Source organism: Taeniopygia guttata, chromosome 20 (assembly GCF_048771995.1).
Source record: "Taeniopygia guttata chromosome 20, bTaeGut7.mat, whole genome shotgun sequence".
NCBI lineage: Eukaryota > Metazoa > Chordata > Aves > Passeriformes > Estrildidae > Taeniopygia > Taeniopygia guttata.
The window spans coordinates 9730365-9747251 of record NC_133045.1 but is presented as its reverse complement, the minus strand read 5'-3'; the positions used below and the strand labels follow the sequence as shown (position 1 = coordinate 9747251).

Sequence of the window (16887 nt, the reverse complement as noted above, 5' to 3'; positions counted from 1 at the left end):
TGCTTCCGACAGGAAGAGTTTTAAATTGGAGCAAACAGGAAAACAATGATTTTGTTCAAAACAGGGACTGTCAGAGGCTTTCGGGGTATTGCAGGAATTTTCCAATAACCACAATCCCCACAAAGAACTTCCCTCTAAGAAGTGGATAGAAAATGAATCAATCACTATTGTTTTCAACATCTGATTACTTCTCTGGAAGAAAATCAGTCCTACTTAAGCAATTGATTTGTTACCTTAGCAATTACAGGTAAAAACCCTGACTTTCCTTGCCTCCTTCAAGGCATGCCAACTAGGGATATTGAAGTTTTCCAGCCATTTCAGGAGGCAGAGCCAATTTTATGTGATCAAAGATGAGTTCTGAGCTGTCACCAGCACCCTCAGCATGGTCCCTCAGAGGTGAGGAAGGCTGGGCACCTCCTGGGCTTCTTCCTCAGCTGCACCTCCCAAGAGCAGTGCAGGCTGCAGAGCAGAACTCCAGCTCTAATTTCCTCTAATAAGAGCAAGAAAACAGAGACACACAACGTGCTCAAACAGATTAATCAAGTAAATACCTAAAGAGGGAGCTGGCAGAAAGTTTAGGCATGATTTGAGGCTGAAGATGTGCTTCCCTCTTTCACAGGTGATGGAGCAGTTTGGGAACTGCAATCTGCTCTGGGCAGTCATGGAAGGGTGAGAGCACAGCTCTGCTGCAAAACATAGTCTGAGTGCTGGGAATCAGGGCTCCAGGGTGGATTTTCTGGGATTCACAGCGTGAGAGTGGCTTTGGGGAAGTCACTGTGGTTTTTTGTGCCCACTGTCCCCTGCACCACTGTGTTTCCTGCTGTGCTTGAGAGGAGCTCAGCAAAACCAAAGATTCTCATCAGGGATTTATCAGTAATACAGAAACATGCTGAAAACCCACCAAGGTTTACCAAATCCTCCCACTGGCACTGACAGCATCGACCACCTCACTTTTGGTGCTGCATGCCCTTTGTTTTTGCTCCTCAGCCCAAGTGGATGATGAAATGAGAGCCGTGACGTTCACTTTGATGGAGGCGAGCTGCTGGCTTTCCAACAGGGTAAATAGGGATTCAGGGCCTTTTAAAAAGCATTATTTTTAAAGGAAAGCCCTTTTGAGTGAGGGCTAGAATGGGGTTATTTTCTACATGACCAAGCACCAAAAGGAAAGCAGCAGCCCAGTCCATGCTCTTAACACCCTCCCTGAGTCACCCACTGGATAGATTTGTCACAAGGTGAAATAAAAGCAAGTCCTCAATTTATTATCATTTTCTACTTGTCCTCCTTAATGCAGTTCCTGCCAGGATGAGTTTGCTGTGGGAAAATGGAATGAAACCAGGCCTTTCAGTTTGCTGCTAAATGGGACTGGGGGGAGGAGGCTTCCAGGGGGGAGGGAAAATCTTCCTCATTAGAAGGGGAAAATGTGCAACGCAGAGTTTTCATCGGATGCTGCCCAGCCTCCCAATTAGGGTGGTTGGGACAAACAGTGGTGTTATTATATGTAACTGTTTATCCAGTGTCACTCAGCCATTGTTTATTTTATGAGCATAATTTATCTCCTCCGTTGTGTTACCAAATTTGTTGGCATTTTCAGTTCACTCGAGTGTCTCTCTTTCATTGTACACATCTTTTGGCCCCCCACCAACCAACTCCCCGAGTTTCCAGGAGTGCCACACAATGGCCAGGCCCCTCCTGTGCTTCATTTTTCGCATGACATTTTTGTCCCCTTATTTCTGCGCTGCCCCTGCCCCTCCCCTGCAGCAGACCCGCAGCTCCTCAATGGCTCATGGTTTATTCAACAGCAAAGCTGAATTTCTCTTTTCCTTCTCTTTTTCCACTTTCCTCTCCTTTTGGAAACAGGCTGGTCAATAGATGCCACTCTTGCAGCTCTGGAGAACAATGTTCACTTGCAGCAAATCTTTGTGATCTGGCTCCACAGGGCAAGAATTTGGTGACCCTGTGGGGGCTGAGTCCCAACCAGCAGCTCAGCCATGGGGGCCCCACAGACTCTTGTGTCTCCTTCAGCCATGGAAAGGGACAAAGACTTGTTCTCTATTAGCTTGTGACACCAAAGCTTCATCCACACCTCTCCTTGGAGGTGTGGGATGATTCCTCATCCCTGGAACAATGGCACCTTTGGTTTGCTCCTACTGCAGACTTCCTGGCCATTTTCCCCATCAAGTCCTGTGATCTTCTTGTTTGTGGGTCTGGCTGCAAGGATTAGCTAAAATAGAAAAGTGCTAATCCACATTAATGGACATTCAAATCCTTGCTGCTACATTAAGTAATTTCAAGGAAGTTTCATCTGGCAGAACTCAGAGGCGACCCCAGACAGTGACAACAACATCTCTGCATCACCTCTTCCTCCAGCCAGTGACACTGCAGCAGGAAAATGCAGAATTTTCCTTCCTATTGTAGCAGGACCCTATTTCTGATGGTTCTGATCAGCTCTCAGCCCTGGCCCGTAGCTGAACCTGGGGTTTCCTGCTTCTTCCCCATTGAGTGTGCCAGGATTGGGATTCTGGGATTTCTGATAGAAAACCTGGACAGGGTCTCAGCACCAAACCCTGGGGCTCCATCTGAAATGCCCTTTGTTTAGAGGTTAGTGGCCAAAACTGGGAGTGAGGAATTTTACATGGCCAAGGGAGGCTTCATGAGGAAAAAAGTTGGCAGCCGTGAAACCTGGGATACATCTCATGCAAGGAAAGCATCCTACAGGATAGTGCCCTAACACCTCCTGTCACTGTGAGCTGCTCCAGAAATTCATTGTACTTGAAATGATTCACTCAAGTATCCATTCAGTCTCAGTTCATGGATTGCAGAGCCTTTATTGCACACCCATATATTTAGCACTGGGAGAGTTCTCAGCAGCTCTAACAGCCCTGTCATCTAAGGAATAAAACAAAGAGCCATTATTCATCACAAGGGAGACACAGTCTTTATTGTCTGAAGCCATGGCAGAGTTTTTCTATCACCCTATCTATTCTTTCTCACTGTCACACAACTCAGCTTTAAACTCTCTCAGTAGCAGCCCTGGAGGCCCAAATCTTTTGCAGCTTCTCCCAGTGAAGTGCCCACCTAATGCTGTGTTGACTGACCACAGGACTGACCCCAAGCTTGCAGGAGCAGGAGGAGGAACCTTTCCAGAAAAGCTTGAGGTGGACATTCATCTCTGCTAGGTCAGGACTAAAAGCCAGGCTGGGTTATTTCAAGACATAAGGAAGCACAGCTACAAGGAGAGATGGATGGACGTGAGTTTTGGGCACTGATTACAGCCAGAAAATCTGGGTTTGGCCCTGGCCTGATGGCAGAGCTGTGCTGGCTGTAGGACACACCAAGCTGTGCACATCACCTGTCCCAGCCTCCCAGCAGCCCTCCCACACAGCCTCAGGGTTTCCTTGCTGGATCTGTGTCCAGCATGCAGCTGGAGGAGCCAGCCTGGTCCTCTGGATCTGGATAAATGGGGATTAATACCTTGGGACCTAAGCATGAACCACCCTCCATCCTGCTTAGCATCTGCCTGACTTGCTCTGTGCCTCTGGAAAAAGCAGGCCAGATTTGGGGCCACAAGCCCCCCTCAGTGGTGCAGATGAGCCTATTAAATGCAAACAAAGCAGCACCATTCAGAGAACCAACTACATCACGGTCTCCTCAGGCTTCAGGAGCATTTGAGGCTGTGCCTGTGTCAGCACAAGGTAGGACAGGGAGTAGAGCAGATTCCTCTGAGAAGTTCTGCGCAGGGGCTCTCACCAGCTGTTTGCAGTAAGGCAAATTCATCCTTCCCTTGGATGTCTCTGCTCAAAACAATGAGATGGGAAACTTGGAGACCCACAATCCTAAAAAGTGTCAGACATCTGAAAAAAAAAATAATTGCACTTTCCCAGCTTTTAATTTGTTTTAAGGTTGGCAATCACATCTCCAAGCATCCAAGCTCACTTTTCTGCACGTGCTCAGACAGCAAAGGGCACACAACAGCCTGTGAACTCCCCTCACACTTCTCCCAGCACCCGCTCTGCTCCCTGCTGAACAGCCAGAAATCTCCCAGGCTAATTAGCCAAACGGTATTCTGCACATATTTAGCATTTCTGAGTAATTAGGATAATCAGATTTCTCCCCTAATTCTGTACATCCACAATATAAGCAGGTGTGTTGCCTTTCCCACAATGGTATCGCAGGAGTGCTGTCTGCCAGAGCCAGGGGTGCCAGCAGCCTGGCAGAGCCCATCCCCATCGCCCACGTGGAATCTGCTCACGGATTTCCAGCAGCCATGGGGAATTGGGAACTGGGTTTGTGTTGGCTGAGCAACCAGCAGTTCAGATATTCATGGAAGTTATCTAAATGCACAGTCCCCAAATCTGGCCAGAGATCTGGATGTTCCCTTCACCACGCTCAGGGATCAGCTGCGGGAGGTGTTTCGTGCTGCAGCTGAGCAGCAGATGTTTGGCCAGAGCCTCAGAGGTGTTTTGGGTTCTGAGGAGGTTCTGGGAGTCGGCCCAAAACTCAGGATTCAGATCTTGGTCATTCTCCACGAGGTTATCAGCCCATGGGCCTGGTCCTTATCTCTGTGAACCTGTGAGCTGGCAACCACTTATCTGTGGTCTGTGCCACTTCCAAGGTCTCCTGAAATGAATGACCTTAAATGAAGGTCCAAGACAGTCAGACCAGGCCAGCTCTTTTTTGTCCTGCTGAGGTGGGTCTTTGATTCAAGAGATTTTCCTCTAGTCAGTAATCCCTTCTCAGGGAAGCAGAAAAATTTGTTTGTGTGTTTTTTGGTTTTTTGTTTTTGTTTTTTTTTTTCTTTTAAGTGCCCATGAATATATCCTGGTCCAAGGAGCATTTGGATGTGGTCCTTCCACCAAAGTGGGAGCTCTTAAAGGAGCATCAATGATCCAGCATCTCTCAAAGAAGGAAGGATTGCCCCTAAGCCCCACAGCACAGAGTTACATTCTTCCAAGTATCTGGACCATAGCAGTAAGATTAAGACCCTGCCACAACACCTCCACAAAAACACCATCCATCTGCTGAGCTTCAGGTAGGGAAGAAGTTTGCTTAAGACCTTAGAATAGAACCCAGTGTACTCTCAACTCAAAGAAGTTTCTAACATGCAAGACAATGCTCTTGTAGTACTTTACAATAACATCCAAACTTCCTAAATATGAACAAACCTGAGTAAGGCTAGGACTTAAGATTCCTCCTGATCTCCAAGTAAGTCAGCCATGCTGGTAGTGAGATTGAGCTCTGGTTACCACAGAGGTAATGTTCGAGTGGAGCTGGAGATAGACAGTGACAAACTGTTAATTGTGGGGAGCCTGTTTATCCGTGATGGATGACCACAGCACTCAGAGCACGCCATGCAAGGCTACACTCAATATTTTATAAGTTGTGTGTGGGTAATGAAATGCTCCATCCCCTTCTTCAGTGTCCTCTATCTCACCTTCCTGTTCACATGAAATGGTGCTCACAGATGAACTATCCCCAGGGAACAGCATTTAGAAAATAGAAATCAGCACCAAGTGCTTTAATGGGTCCAAGGCTGTTGTGAGGGTCACCACAGACACAAGGCAGGTCCCTGGTCCCCTGAGAGGTGTCACAGGAGGCACCTTCCCAGGTTTTGTATATTTGCTGTCACTGTGTATTCAGCTGAGCACCTGAATCCATTTTTTATAAGGTCTTAGGACTTCAGGAGAAATGGAACTGAACTGTCCTCAGTACTGTTCAATTCTTGCTCTTTCCTCTTAGCCCAGGCGACCAGTTGGCCAAGTGCTCACCAAGGAAGGACAGAGTGTGTCCTGTATCATTCTGACCTCAGGTCAGTGATGTCCCAGGTCACAGGGGTGGCACAATGACAGAGCACAGCACATCCAGCCCTCCCACCCCACCACTGGGCACTGGGATGGCTCTGCTGCTGAAACGGGGGGTAACCTGTGCTCCCACAACCATCAGGGCTGGGCACACACCTGTGTGCTCACTCACTGGTTCAAAAGAATACAATGAGGATCCTGGTTTACTTGAGTTTTGAGCTTTGGAGAGAAAAAATGGAGGGTAAAAAAAAAAAAAAAAGGGGAAAGAGGGAAAAAAGCAGATATTTTGCTGGTCAGAGAGAGCCTGGGGAGCAGGTGGGAAGCTGCCTGAAGGGCTGGCCAGTAGCTGAGAGGTGGCAAAGGAAGCTGGCACAGCAAGTCCTGACGTCTGCCTGCCTCGAGCAGGTGATGAAGACAATCTGTTGCCCCAATTCCCACAGTATATTTTCATTAGGCCCAGGCAGATGGCAGCTGAGGTCATTGCTTCCACACCATCATCCTTTCAGCCCAAAGGTGTCAGGGAATCTGACATCCCAATTACTAAACCTGGAATCACCCAAGCAGCACCTGATGGACGATGGGGGAGTGGGGATCAGAAAAGCTGCACTCCTGATTTCCATGAATTCTCACCTTTGAGAGAAAATCTGGGATGTGCACTTCCCTCATAAACAACATATTTGTGTTCAATGTTCTGACACAAAAGCAGCTGTGCTAAGAACGAACCACAGACACCAGGAAAATGGCAATTAAGCCCTTGTGGAAAATAGACCAAAAAGCACCCCTTGGAAAAGACATTTGATGTTAATGAGCTACAGCAAAGTCAAGGGAGGAGATATTGATCTTGCCCCAGCAGAGATCTGCTGCTCGCTCCTCCATAGTCTGCGAAGCCTCAGAACAAAGAACAAAATAAAACTTCTGTTCCTCACAAGGACTCTCAGATACGGGACCAGGGCTTAGCTAAGGCAGGAGGAGCCAGAACAACACCACCATTGACTTTTCTGTGCTCAAGGTGAGACACAATTCTGACACGCTGGTGAGAAGCAGCAACTCTGCTGAAACATCATCTCTGAGATTTCTGCCACATACTTCAATCACTTCAGTTTTTCTCCTCCCTGTTATTACTACCTACTCTCCTACTATTACTTTACTACTACTGATTCTTGACTTTTTACTCCTGTTAATCCATATTTTTGTAATTCCTACTATTATCCCTGGCAAGAAGAAGATGAAATAAGATTCTGACACTTACCAAATATCAATAAACAAATGGAGCAGAAGTTGTTTATTCTTAGTCTAAAATCTCATGAACTCTAAGGTAATATTATGACTCTGGAATGATTACAAAATATCTCAGATTCCAATTTCCACAGGGCATTTATTCACTGAGTTTCCTTCTGCAACAAAAATACCCCAAACCACTGTGAGCAGATGAGTCACTGCAGCAAAGCCCCACCCTGAGCAACACCCAAACCTGTGCTTTCCCTTTGAGGATTTTTCTCCTTAAACCCCACCATGAGCTGGGTTTGGGGGAGACATAATGATGTTAGAGATATCTGAAAGGTGAGAACATCCACAGTGCACAATCCCAATGACAAAAAAAACCAAAAAATAACAACAAACCAACTTCTTTTTGGGGAGACTTTTCAACTGTTTTCAGAAGTATTTTCAAGCTTCTGTAAAAGTTCAAAATATTTGGGGTTTGGCACAATAAACACCCCCATCATTTTTAGCAAACACTGCTAAATGCCAGGGTATTTTCTTCCTTTTTTGTCCAGAAATGTAATTTTTTCCCTCCTCGTGTTCTTTAGACAGGGAAGGGTGAAGAATGTGCTGATTTGGAGACAAAAGTTTCCACTTGGTTAAAAAGTCTCTTTCTACCAAACTGAAGCACAGAGACACAACCTGTGCAGTTGGGTGTGCTCATCACATCTACTGCGGGAGGAGTGGGGACAAAGGGAACATTAAATCACAAATTATCCCTGGTTTTGGGGGGTGTTTTAACAAGAAAGAAAGGCTCAGTTCTACTGACCTCAGCCCCAACATTTTGTTAATGGGAAAGGCTATGCTACAGCTGGGGCACTTGCTGCTCACTGGATAATGTGCATTTTCTTAAGTGCTCAAAAAGCAATGGGCTAGTCCAGGGTTTTCCTGGAGGAAAAGAGATCACAATCTGGCCTTTGTTATCCAGTTTGTTCTCCAAGAGTTCATACTTGAGGGCCCCTGGAGCAGATTCTTGGAAGAGCTCCACTTTGCACCCCAGCCAAAATGATCTGAGTTTCCATATATTCTTAGCACACAATGGAGCAACGTCAGCTCCCTTAACCCCACACCAGCCAGAGGGAGAGGTCCCCATCAGGGAAAACCAGCTGCTTCTCTTCTTCTACTGAGAGGAAAAGGGGAAGCCAAAGGAGCAGAGAGTGACCAGAAGAAATCAGAGTGGTCAACAAAGACTCTGTGTCAGCCGAAATAAAACCCCAGCTCTCCAAGGAGAGTTGACTTCAACACCACGCTGCCCTCAGCTGCATTTTTGGCTTGGCTTTGGCCAAATTTCATTGCTGGTCTGAGTGGGTTTGGTTAGAGGACACAGTTCCTGTGAGTCATCTCCAATCTCCAGCACCACTATAGGAAAGGCGGATGTGGGGAGCCAGGAGACCTGGGCACGTCTGAAACACAGACCCCAGGCTGCTCCTCCCTTGTTCTTCCCCTCTGCTGCAGTGTACTGACTCCAGCTGCTCAGGAAAAATGGGGGAAGAGGGGAAAAAATCTCATGCAAAAATTCAACTTTTTGTAAGAAAAGCTCCACCACTCCAAAATTAAAAATGTTTGCCAGCACAGCAAACATTTGCCAGCACATATTTGACTTTTTGCCAAAATATTCTGGCCCAAACTTGGGAGAAAAAGTCAGGATTGTCTATGGAAAGCAGATACTTCTCATGAAAATATTCATTTAGTCAAATCCCCAGGTTTCTACTGAAAGTCAGCTTCAGTGGAAAATGCTGACGAGCTCTATTATTGGCACAGCTTTAATTTTCCTTTGTCTGGAACAGACACGGAGAAGACAGCATCTGTCAAACGTAGTCTTTAGTCTTACATTATTATTTAGCCTGGAATATTGTTCAAGGACTTCAGGATAGGTTTGAGCCATCACAGAGCTGGGTGCTGTGCACATCCACCAAAGCTGGCCCTTGCCCTGGAGGGGATAGGATTTAAGCAGAAGCCATGGAGAAGATAAACAGCTGGGGAGAGCACAAGGTAATTTTGGAGGGGTCCTGAGCAGCGTGATGAGCAAAGGGACGCTGTGCTTCCCCTGCACCTGCTCTCCCCCCAAGGCTTTGTGCTCAGCCACACGGCAGCTGGGCAGGCTCACAGCTCCCTCAGGGCAGCCTGACTCTGCCCTGGCTCCAGAGGCAGCTGCAGAGGAGGGGAGAGACAAATCCTGCTCTCCTCTCCCAGCCTCCAGCCCAAATGATCCCTGGGGTGGAGAGGAGAAAGCCAAGCAAATCATTTCTGCAGCCCTCAGACACTGCAATCCTGTCTCCTCCTCACCCTGGAGAGGGACACGTCTGCCACCCTGCCCCTCGCAGCCCACGTGTGCTGAGGGATCGAGTCAGACAGGCAGGATCACAGAATCCAGGTTTGGGTTGGAAGAGACCTCAGATCATCTCACTCCAGTCCCCTGCCAGGGCAGGGGCACCTTCCACTGTCCCAGGCTGCTCCAGGCTCCATCCAGCCTGGCCTTGGACACTTCCAGGGATGGGGCACCCACAGCTTCTCAGGGTCTCACCACCCTCACAGGGGAGAATTTCTTCCCAAAATCCAATTTAAACCTGCTCTCCTTCAATTTAAAGCTATTTCTCCTTGTCCTATCACCACATGCCTGTGTAAAAAATACCTTTATTCCAATTATTTTAACTCACACTGCATTTTTGCCCAGATCCATCCTTTTCATGGCATCCCACTGCCAGTCTGCCACTCCCCTTCTGCCCTCACTCCTCACATGCCCTGCATCATTTTATGCCTCAATCAAACCAATAAAAGCACTTCAAGAGAGTAGTGAGAGAAGGATCTGTGCTGGTTTCAAAGAGCTTCCAGAATTGCTTATCCTCTTCTGTAAGAGATTAAAAAGGAAACACTAAGAAAGGAGCAAGGCAGAAAGAAAGCATGAGGAAATAAGTAAATAAATAAATAAATAAATGTATATAGTTACTTTTGGTTAGTCTCGATGTGCAGTCCCATCCCAGGGCGCCTTGTTCTGTGCTCATTTGAAGTATTAGTCACTTTTTCCATTAGAAGCTGTTATTCTAGGGGGATTTATAATGTATCTGTAAAATTGTCTCCAGGCTTTGCTTGGCATCTGAGCTCTCAATCCATGGACAGAATGTAAAGAAACTACAGTTGTTTGATTTATAGGGACAGGGCACAGGGAGCCAGGGAATTTTTCCATGCTCAGTGGAAATAAATTCACATCATGCCTCCGGTGCACAGGCACTTACTGCTCCAGAAAATTCACCAGTTGGGTGCAATCTCACACTGGCCGAGAGGAAAGCAGCAAATCAATGATTATTTAATATCTCCCTGCCTGAAACCCAGCCCTGCTCCGTGGCTCCTCACCAGGACCCACCCAGCCCACTGGTGGGTGTGACAGCCTCATTCCACTCGGGTTCAGAAATCCTGCCCTTGGCAAACCTTTTTCAATTCTAATTCCTATATGGGGCATTTCTTTACCCACTACAGAGGTTCCCTGACAGAGAACCTCAAGATTTTTTTCCTGGGGAGGCCTATGGCTCATTTAAACTTTGCTCTTGTTTCTGAATACGCATCTGCCCAAAGGTTGGGAGGAATGAGGAAAGGCTGGTGATCTGATATAGGTGGCAACAGCTCCTGGATGGCAGAGGTGTTCAGGCAAAGTGAGAATGGCGAGGTGACAAACTTTGGGAATCAGAAGCCCTGGAAAAACACCCCAACACTTTGCTGATGGTCCTCCTCCATGCCATCCATGGCTGAGGATAAACCCTTTTGCAGGGCAGCTCTGACCTGGGCCAACTTTCACCCAAACTGCTGCTGGAGGTACGGCTGGACTGGGAAAAATTGAAGGATTAGGGACAGGGATGCACACCAGGACAGAGGAAGGGAGAGCCAGAACCTTCTTGCAGCTTCCCTGCAGCACTGCTCAGCAAAGCACCGAGTCTAACGTGGACGCTTCAAGGAAACAATAATCTAAAATTGGAGCACGGCAAATTATTTATTCAAACTACAGCCTTCCCTCCCCCCTTGATTAGCAAACCGCTGGGGAGTCAGCCCTGATTTTCTTCAGACAGATGCAAACGTTCTCCTCCTCTCCCCGTGCCACGGGGCTCAGCCCGTGGGGGGCTGAGGAGCTCGTTGGTATTCGCCTTGTGTAGCAGCTCCTTCAATTCACACGTTGTTCTGCTCTCCGGCTGGAGCACAAACTTTTTCTTTGGGAGCACACACTGCAAATGATGAATTTGTTTGTTTTCTGCCTTTTTTTTTTTTTTTTTCCCCAGGAAAACATTTAGTCTGCAGTGTGCAAACTCTCCCCACACGCTCACTCAACTACTTGCACCTAATAATAAAACAATCTATATGAAGCATTGCGACTCACATCACTGAGTCAAGTTTTTTGGGGGGTTGTTCATGTTTCCATTCATCATTTATATAAAAAGCTGTGTGAAGCTCTGAGGAACAGACAACAGAACACGTAGCAGACCTCAGGAGTGTGCTGTGGAACTGAAGTGGGAGATCCCAGCACCGAAATCCTCTCCCCACTTAACTCAGAGGCAAAACGTCCACACAAAAGCCAAAATTTCACCCCTGGGACTTCGGCAGTGGGAGACCCAGAGCTTGGCAACAAACAGGGAAGGCTGTGAAGGGTTCAAAGTATCAGATGAAGCTGAGCAGAGACATGAGAGGAGCAAAGGAAGTTCACATCATTATAATTTATTGATGATCTTGGCCTGATTGCTTCAGTGTTTTGTCTTAGCAGAGCCCACCCTGGGCAGCAGCGAGTCCTGCACGTCACTCGGCCGTGCGGATGTGGAAGTGATGTGATGATTTACAGACAAAGTTTGCTTAATTAAATAATAAAGTAAATAACAAAGCACCACCAAAGCTGGATCTCACCCTCACCCAAGCTGTTGCTGGGATCTGGCCAGAATCTCCTGACCTCACCGCCACCAGAGCACAGCTCTAGAAATTCCCTCACCATAGCTCACATTTTTCCAGCTCTACCAATTCACCCAGCAAGTGCCATGGGAAATTGCTACAGCTTGAGGCATCCAAACTTGCTGAAGAATGAGCCAAACTGATTCTTTTCTTCAAGGAGGAGGGTCTTAGGGAAAATAAAATGCTGGGGGTTCTTTGTCCCCGTATCTTGGATACAAGAAAACTCCCACGGCTTGTCAGAAATCAGAGCAGCACCAGCAGCTCATGGCCTTTTCTTTTTCTTTTTCTCATTCCCTCCCTTTTTTTTTCCCCAGTGTGTGAGTGTGTGCTTAGAGCAGGATGACATAGTGATGGGTTTAAGAGACCGTGAGCGCTGAGACACCAATTTCTAACGCAATACAGGGTGCAGCTTCTTTCCTGTGTGATCACGGGTGAAAAATCAAAAGAAATAATCCAGGAGACTAAATACACTCCCCAGCCATTCAACTCACTCATAAATATGCTGAGCAAGAAGCTTTGTGCAAGAAAACCCCATCACTCCTATTCTGTGTTTTGTTTAACGATGAGTCAAATCCTCCACACTCATCTTCCGATTTTGCTAGTCTGGGTTCACAGGGGTGCATTCCCACCCTCTTCCTTAGCAATTTTAGGCTGATAGGTATAATTTCAAAACTAGCAGGTTCCCAGTTTTCCTCTCCCATCTTCAGTCCTGCTCCCTGACTCTTTGCAGGAAAAGAAACGTTGTCACAGCACCAAACTCCAAAACAAAGAGTTTTAACTAAACTCACCCCTTGGCACCAGCAAACTATTCAAAAGAACTTCGCAGGAAGCCTGCCCTTTCCTGCGTGCTGCTAACGCTCCAAAATAAAGCAAATTTGGGACACGGCAATGAAATTAAAACCCTAGATGCTGTCATTTCCTTTTTAAGGCTGGAGGAGCCCTGGAGCCCATTAGCTATTGACAAGAAGGGGACCCTCCAGCTCCAGGCTGGATGAGCAGACACTCAGGGAACAACCAGACCTTTGTTTACCATCAATGCAGATGTCATAAGGACCAGGAACCCGCATTCGCCAAGGACCGACCCGTGCCTATCAGGGACCGCACTCTCCGCACACTGGGAAGTTTATTCCTACATAAATATATTCGTATTAACAGGCACATTCTACCTAAGCACTTCATCCCGAGGAGGTTTGAAATAATTCCATCCGAGCCAGCACAAACCCCAGCAGGGTGGGATGCGGGCGACCAGGGCGGGATGCGGGTGGACCTCTCCGTGAAGGAGGCTGAAGGTACCGGTGGGTTTATGCACGTATGAAGTTTGCTTTGGTTTGCAACATCGCCACCGAGCCGCCGGGACTCCTCTCAAAGAGTCATTTTCTTCTTTTTTTTCAGTTGTATTTTATAAACACCAACTTATTAATTGAAAACTACTTTTTTGCCCCCTTCCTTTTTCTTTTTCTTTTTTTTTTTTTTTTTGGAGTTCTAAGCACCGGTAAATTCCCCTTGGCACAGCACAGCGTCCCCGGAGCGCAGCCCGACATCCCTCCACCTTGCTGCTCCGAGGCGAAGTTGCGGAGGAGCGCAGCCCTGCCCGGGCAGCGGGCACCGAGGTGCTTTTGTTCGCGGCCCCGTCCCGGGCACCGAACCCGCAGGTCCCCGCGGTCCCCGCGATGCCGAGCGCCTGCACTCACCAGCTGCAAAGTGCAGAGGAAGATGAGGGTGCAGCGGCCGGTGCAGCATCCCATGGTCCCCGAGCAGCGGCGCAGGGCAGGGGCAGCCCGCTGGCCGCCGCCCTGGGGCTCCGCTCCGCTCGGCGGCCGCGGAGCTCGCTCGGTGCCGCTCGCTCGGTGCCGCTGCCGGAGCCCCTCCGGGAGCCGGGGAGGAGGCGAGCGGGGCCACAGCTTAAAAGGGCAACGCTCCGGCGGCGCTGCCGTCCCGCAGGCTGGGCGGGCTGGCGGGGCGGGGGCTGCCGCCGACGCCGGGATGCGCCCCCCGGGCCCCCGCAGGCGCGCTGGGATGCTCCGGCCCCGGCCCTCCCCCGGGAGGCGGGGGCAGCTCCGGTTCCCCGGACGGGGCAGCCCCTTGTTTTCCTCCCGGCCGGACGCGGGAGTGAGCGGTCAGTGGTGGGGCTGGCCAGGTGTGCGTGCGGAACACGCGGTCTGGGCAGCTCCTCTCCTCTTCCCACATATGCGCCCCCGTGCAGGTGATGTGGGAGCTCCTCTCCTCTTCCCACACGGTCTGGGCAGCTCCTCTCCTCTTCCCACATATTCTCCCCCGTGCAGGTGCTGGCATGTTCACCCTGAATATTATAAAGCCTGGAACTAACCTAAAATGCAATGGTTTTTCTCATAACATTTGTCAGAGTGGATACACACGGAAAACAAATTCCTAAAGGGCGATAAGACACGGGATTCTTTAAAATGCACGTTTATGGGTATTTTACAGTGTACTCAGGCTTGAGAAGGAATCCCAGATGACTGGGAGCAGAGGGATGTAGGAGAGCATCGCTCTACTTCCAAAAGTGCTTCTATCTGAGCACCTTGCACGCACCACTCGCTGTACCCTGCAGCTGCAGAAAAGCCAGGCAGTAGACTTTAATTTTGAACAGCAGAGCAAGTCCACAAACACACAACCATCTCCTTTACGCGCCCGAGTCCTTCCCATTGCCTGCCCTGCCAAGGAGAAGCAGGATCCCGAAGGCACGGCTGTGCCAGCCACCCTGTGCACACATTTGTCGCCGGCCCGAGGAGCAGGTCACACACCACACACTGGGAGTGGGACAGACTTGCTGCTAAGCTCAGCACAACAGGATAAGAAGCTTTGGGAGAGCCTCATCTGGTGACAAGGTCGTCTCTTTGCAATCTCCGGTGGCTCTGGAGTCTGCACAACAGTTCGTTCTGTCGCCTCTGGCTGTCCCTTCTTCCTCTGAAGCAAGTCAGGGTTTCATTTCTGCCTCCCAAGCAGGGTGTGACTCCCCACAGCAGTGATCAGCCCCACTTCCAGTTTAAATAAGCACGGCCGCTGCTCCTTGCAGTGGGGTGAGAAGGAGGTGGCAGCTGAAATCAGAGCAGCTCTATCATTTCACTAGAGGAAAGCACTCCCTGCCTATATCCGAAGGAAGCAGGATTGGTCCTCAAGTGCTAGGAATGTTTAAAACCTTTTATTAACAACATTATTGTTATTCACATCAGCCACAGTGAGAAACAGAACAAACAAACAACATCTGAATACCTGAGATTAGAAGGCAGACTCTGAATTGATCACAAACCCTTCTGGTTTTAAATGGTAAATATATTGATTATCTGACCTGTGCACTGTGCATAACCAAGGCATCAATTAATGCAGTCAGGTACAATAAAACACATTTTATTATAGGTGAAAGGAAAACACCCAGAGAGGAAACACCCAGAGAAGAAACCAATTTATTTCACCCAGAAGACTGTGGACTGAGGAAGCTTTGGCAGTATTCACATTCCCCAGAAGATGGATTCTGAATGGAAAAGGCAATGGAGCAAAGATCAGTTTATTTTTTCATGAATGCAGATAAAACATTCCTTAGGAACTGCACAGGGAGGTCTCACTCTGCACTGTAGGGTCAGGCAACTGACATCAGAATTAGAACATGAGCTCAAGTTGGCCAAAAGCGGCCTGGGGTTAGGCTGGACTTGTTACATGCTCTGGAAACTGCTGGGAACAGCAGGGGAAAGCTGGGATATAGCCATGCACGTTAGAACCTGGCTTTTGTGCTGGTTCTTAAGGTTTTCTGCATCTCTTGTTCCACCTCCTGCTTCTAAAAACCTCCTGTAGGCATTGCTATTTTCCAGCTCAGTTGTACTGCAAAGGAGACACAGTGTGAAACAGCAAAAGGTATTGCTGCTGACGGGCTAAGTTTGACAGAAATAGGATTTCTTCCACCTGCACTTTTATCTTGATAAGCTGTGCAGAAAGCAAGCATGGCTTGGCCAGGACTCCACATGCCTGTGAAGGAAAACACAGACTTTCCTGAGCTTTTCAATAAGGGTGAGGCCACAGGAATAACACAACCTGTATTTCAAAGAGAGACTTAAAACTCCCAGAGCCTGATATTATAATCTTCATTGATATGATTTCTTACCTGTGTATATGACCATTTGAATTCCTGCATGAGTGCGGCAGGACCACACATCTACATTGAAAGTTTAAGTCCTAAAAAACAACTACAACTTTAATTTAGTAAAAAAAAAGAAAGAAAATAAAAATTGCTCAGTATTCTGAATATTTTATTTCCTGAAGTACCTGAAGTATAAACTCACCCTCAGCTTTTGATGGATGAAATGTTGCTTCAAGAGTCCAGTCTGAATGTTAAGACGGATTTCTCCTGATTAAGAGGTTCTGGATGGGGTATGAGGGATTCTTAGCAGGGATATTGGTGTACAGGGATTTGTGTACACAGAGCAAGGCAATGACAGGCACCTGCATCCCTCAGCATGAGGAGAGGACCAAGGACAAAGAATTGGTCATTACTGCAGCCCTCTCCAAATGCCAGGCCACAGGGATGTTTAAGAGATCCTGGTTGTTTCTTTTACCCTCCTTTAATTCCTGAGGATGTGCCTGTATTTTAAGATTCTGATGCACATCCTGACTTCATGGAGAGAATGGAATCCCTCCATGCAGTGGGAAACTTCCTTGGGTTCAAATGATGCTCCAAAGGCTGAATGTCCCTGTTCTAGACAGTGAATCAGGAACCTCTTCTCATGCAAATGTATTGTTGCATGGATCCAGCTGCATTGCCAGGGGTGATTAACCTTAGCTAGTGGGACCTTGTTATCACCTGTCTGATTACACCCAAATTTCTGGGAGAAGTCACAGGTTTACTTTAGAATAGATGAAGAAACAAAGTTAGCACACTTGAAACAAAGCAGCAGCA

General features: G+C 48.0%; 1 protein-coding gene across 4 annotated transcripts in view; it reads right to left on the bottom strand.

Annotated features, from left to right (window-relative positions):
* NKAIN4 (sodium/potassium transporting ATPase interacting 4) overlaps positions 1-13966 on the bottom strand; it is a 50332-nt gene extending 36366 nt beyond the window's left edge. For 2 of the 4 annotated variants that reach the window (XR_001122695.5, XM_004177065.6), the window contains exon 1: positions 13673-13963. Coding sequence is in view for 3 of the 4 variants with exons in the window: in XM_004177065.6 (XP_004177113.2) it covers positions 13673-13726 (54 nt within the window). In the remaining variant the exon portion in view is untranslated. Of the gene's footprint in view, positions 1-13672 lie in introns of all 4 variants that reach the window. The other 2 variants (XM_072916939.1, XM_004177066.6) reach the window with 1 other exon arrangement.
* Between the last annotated feature and the right edge of the window lie 2921 nt (positions 13967-16887).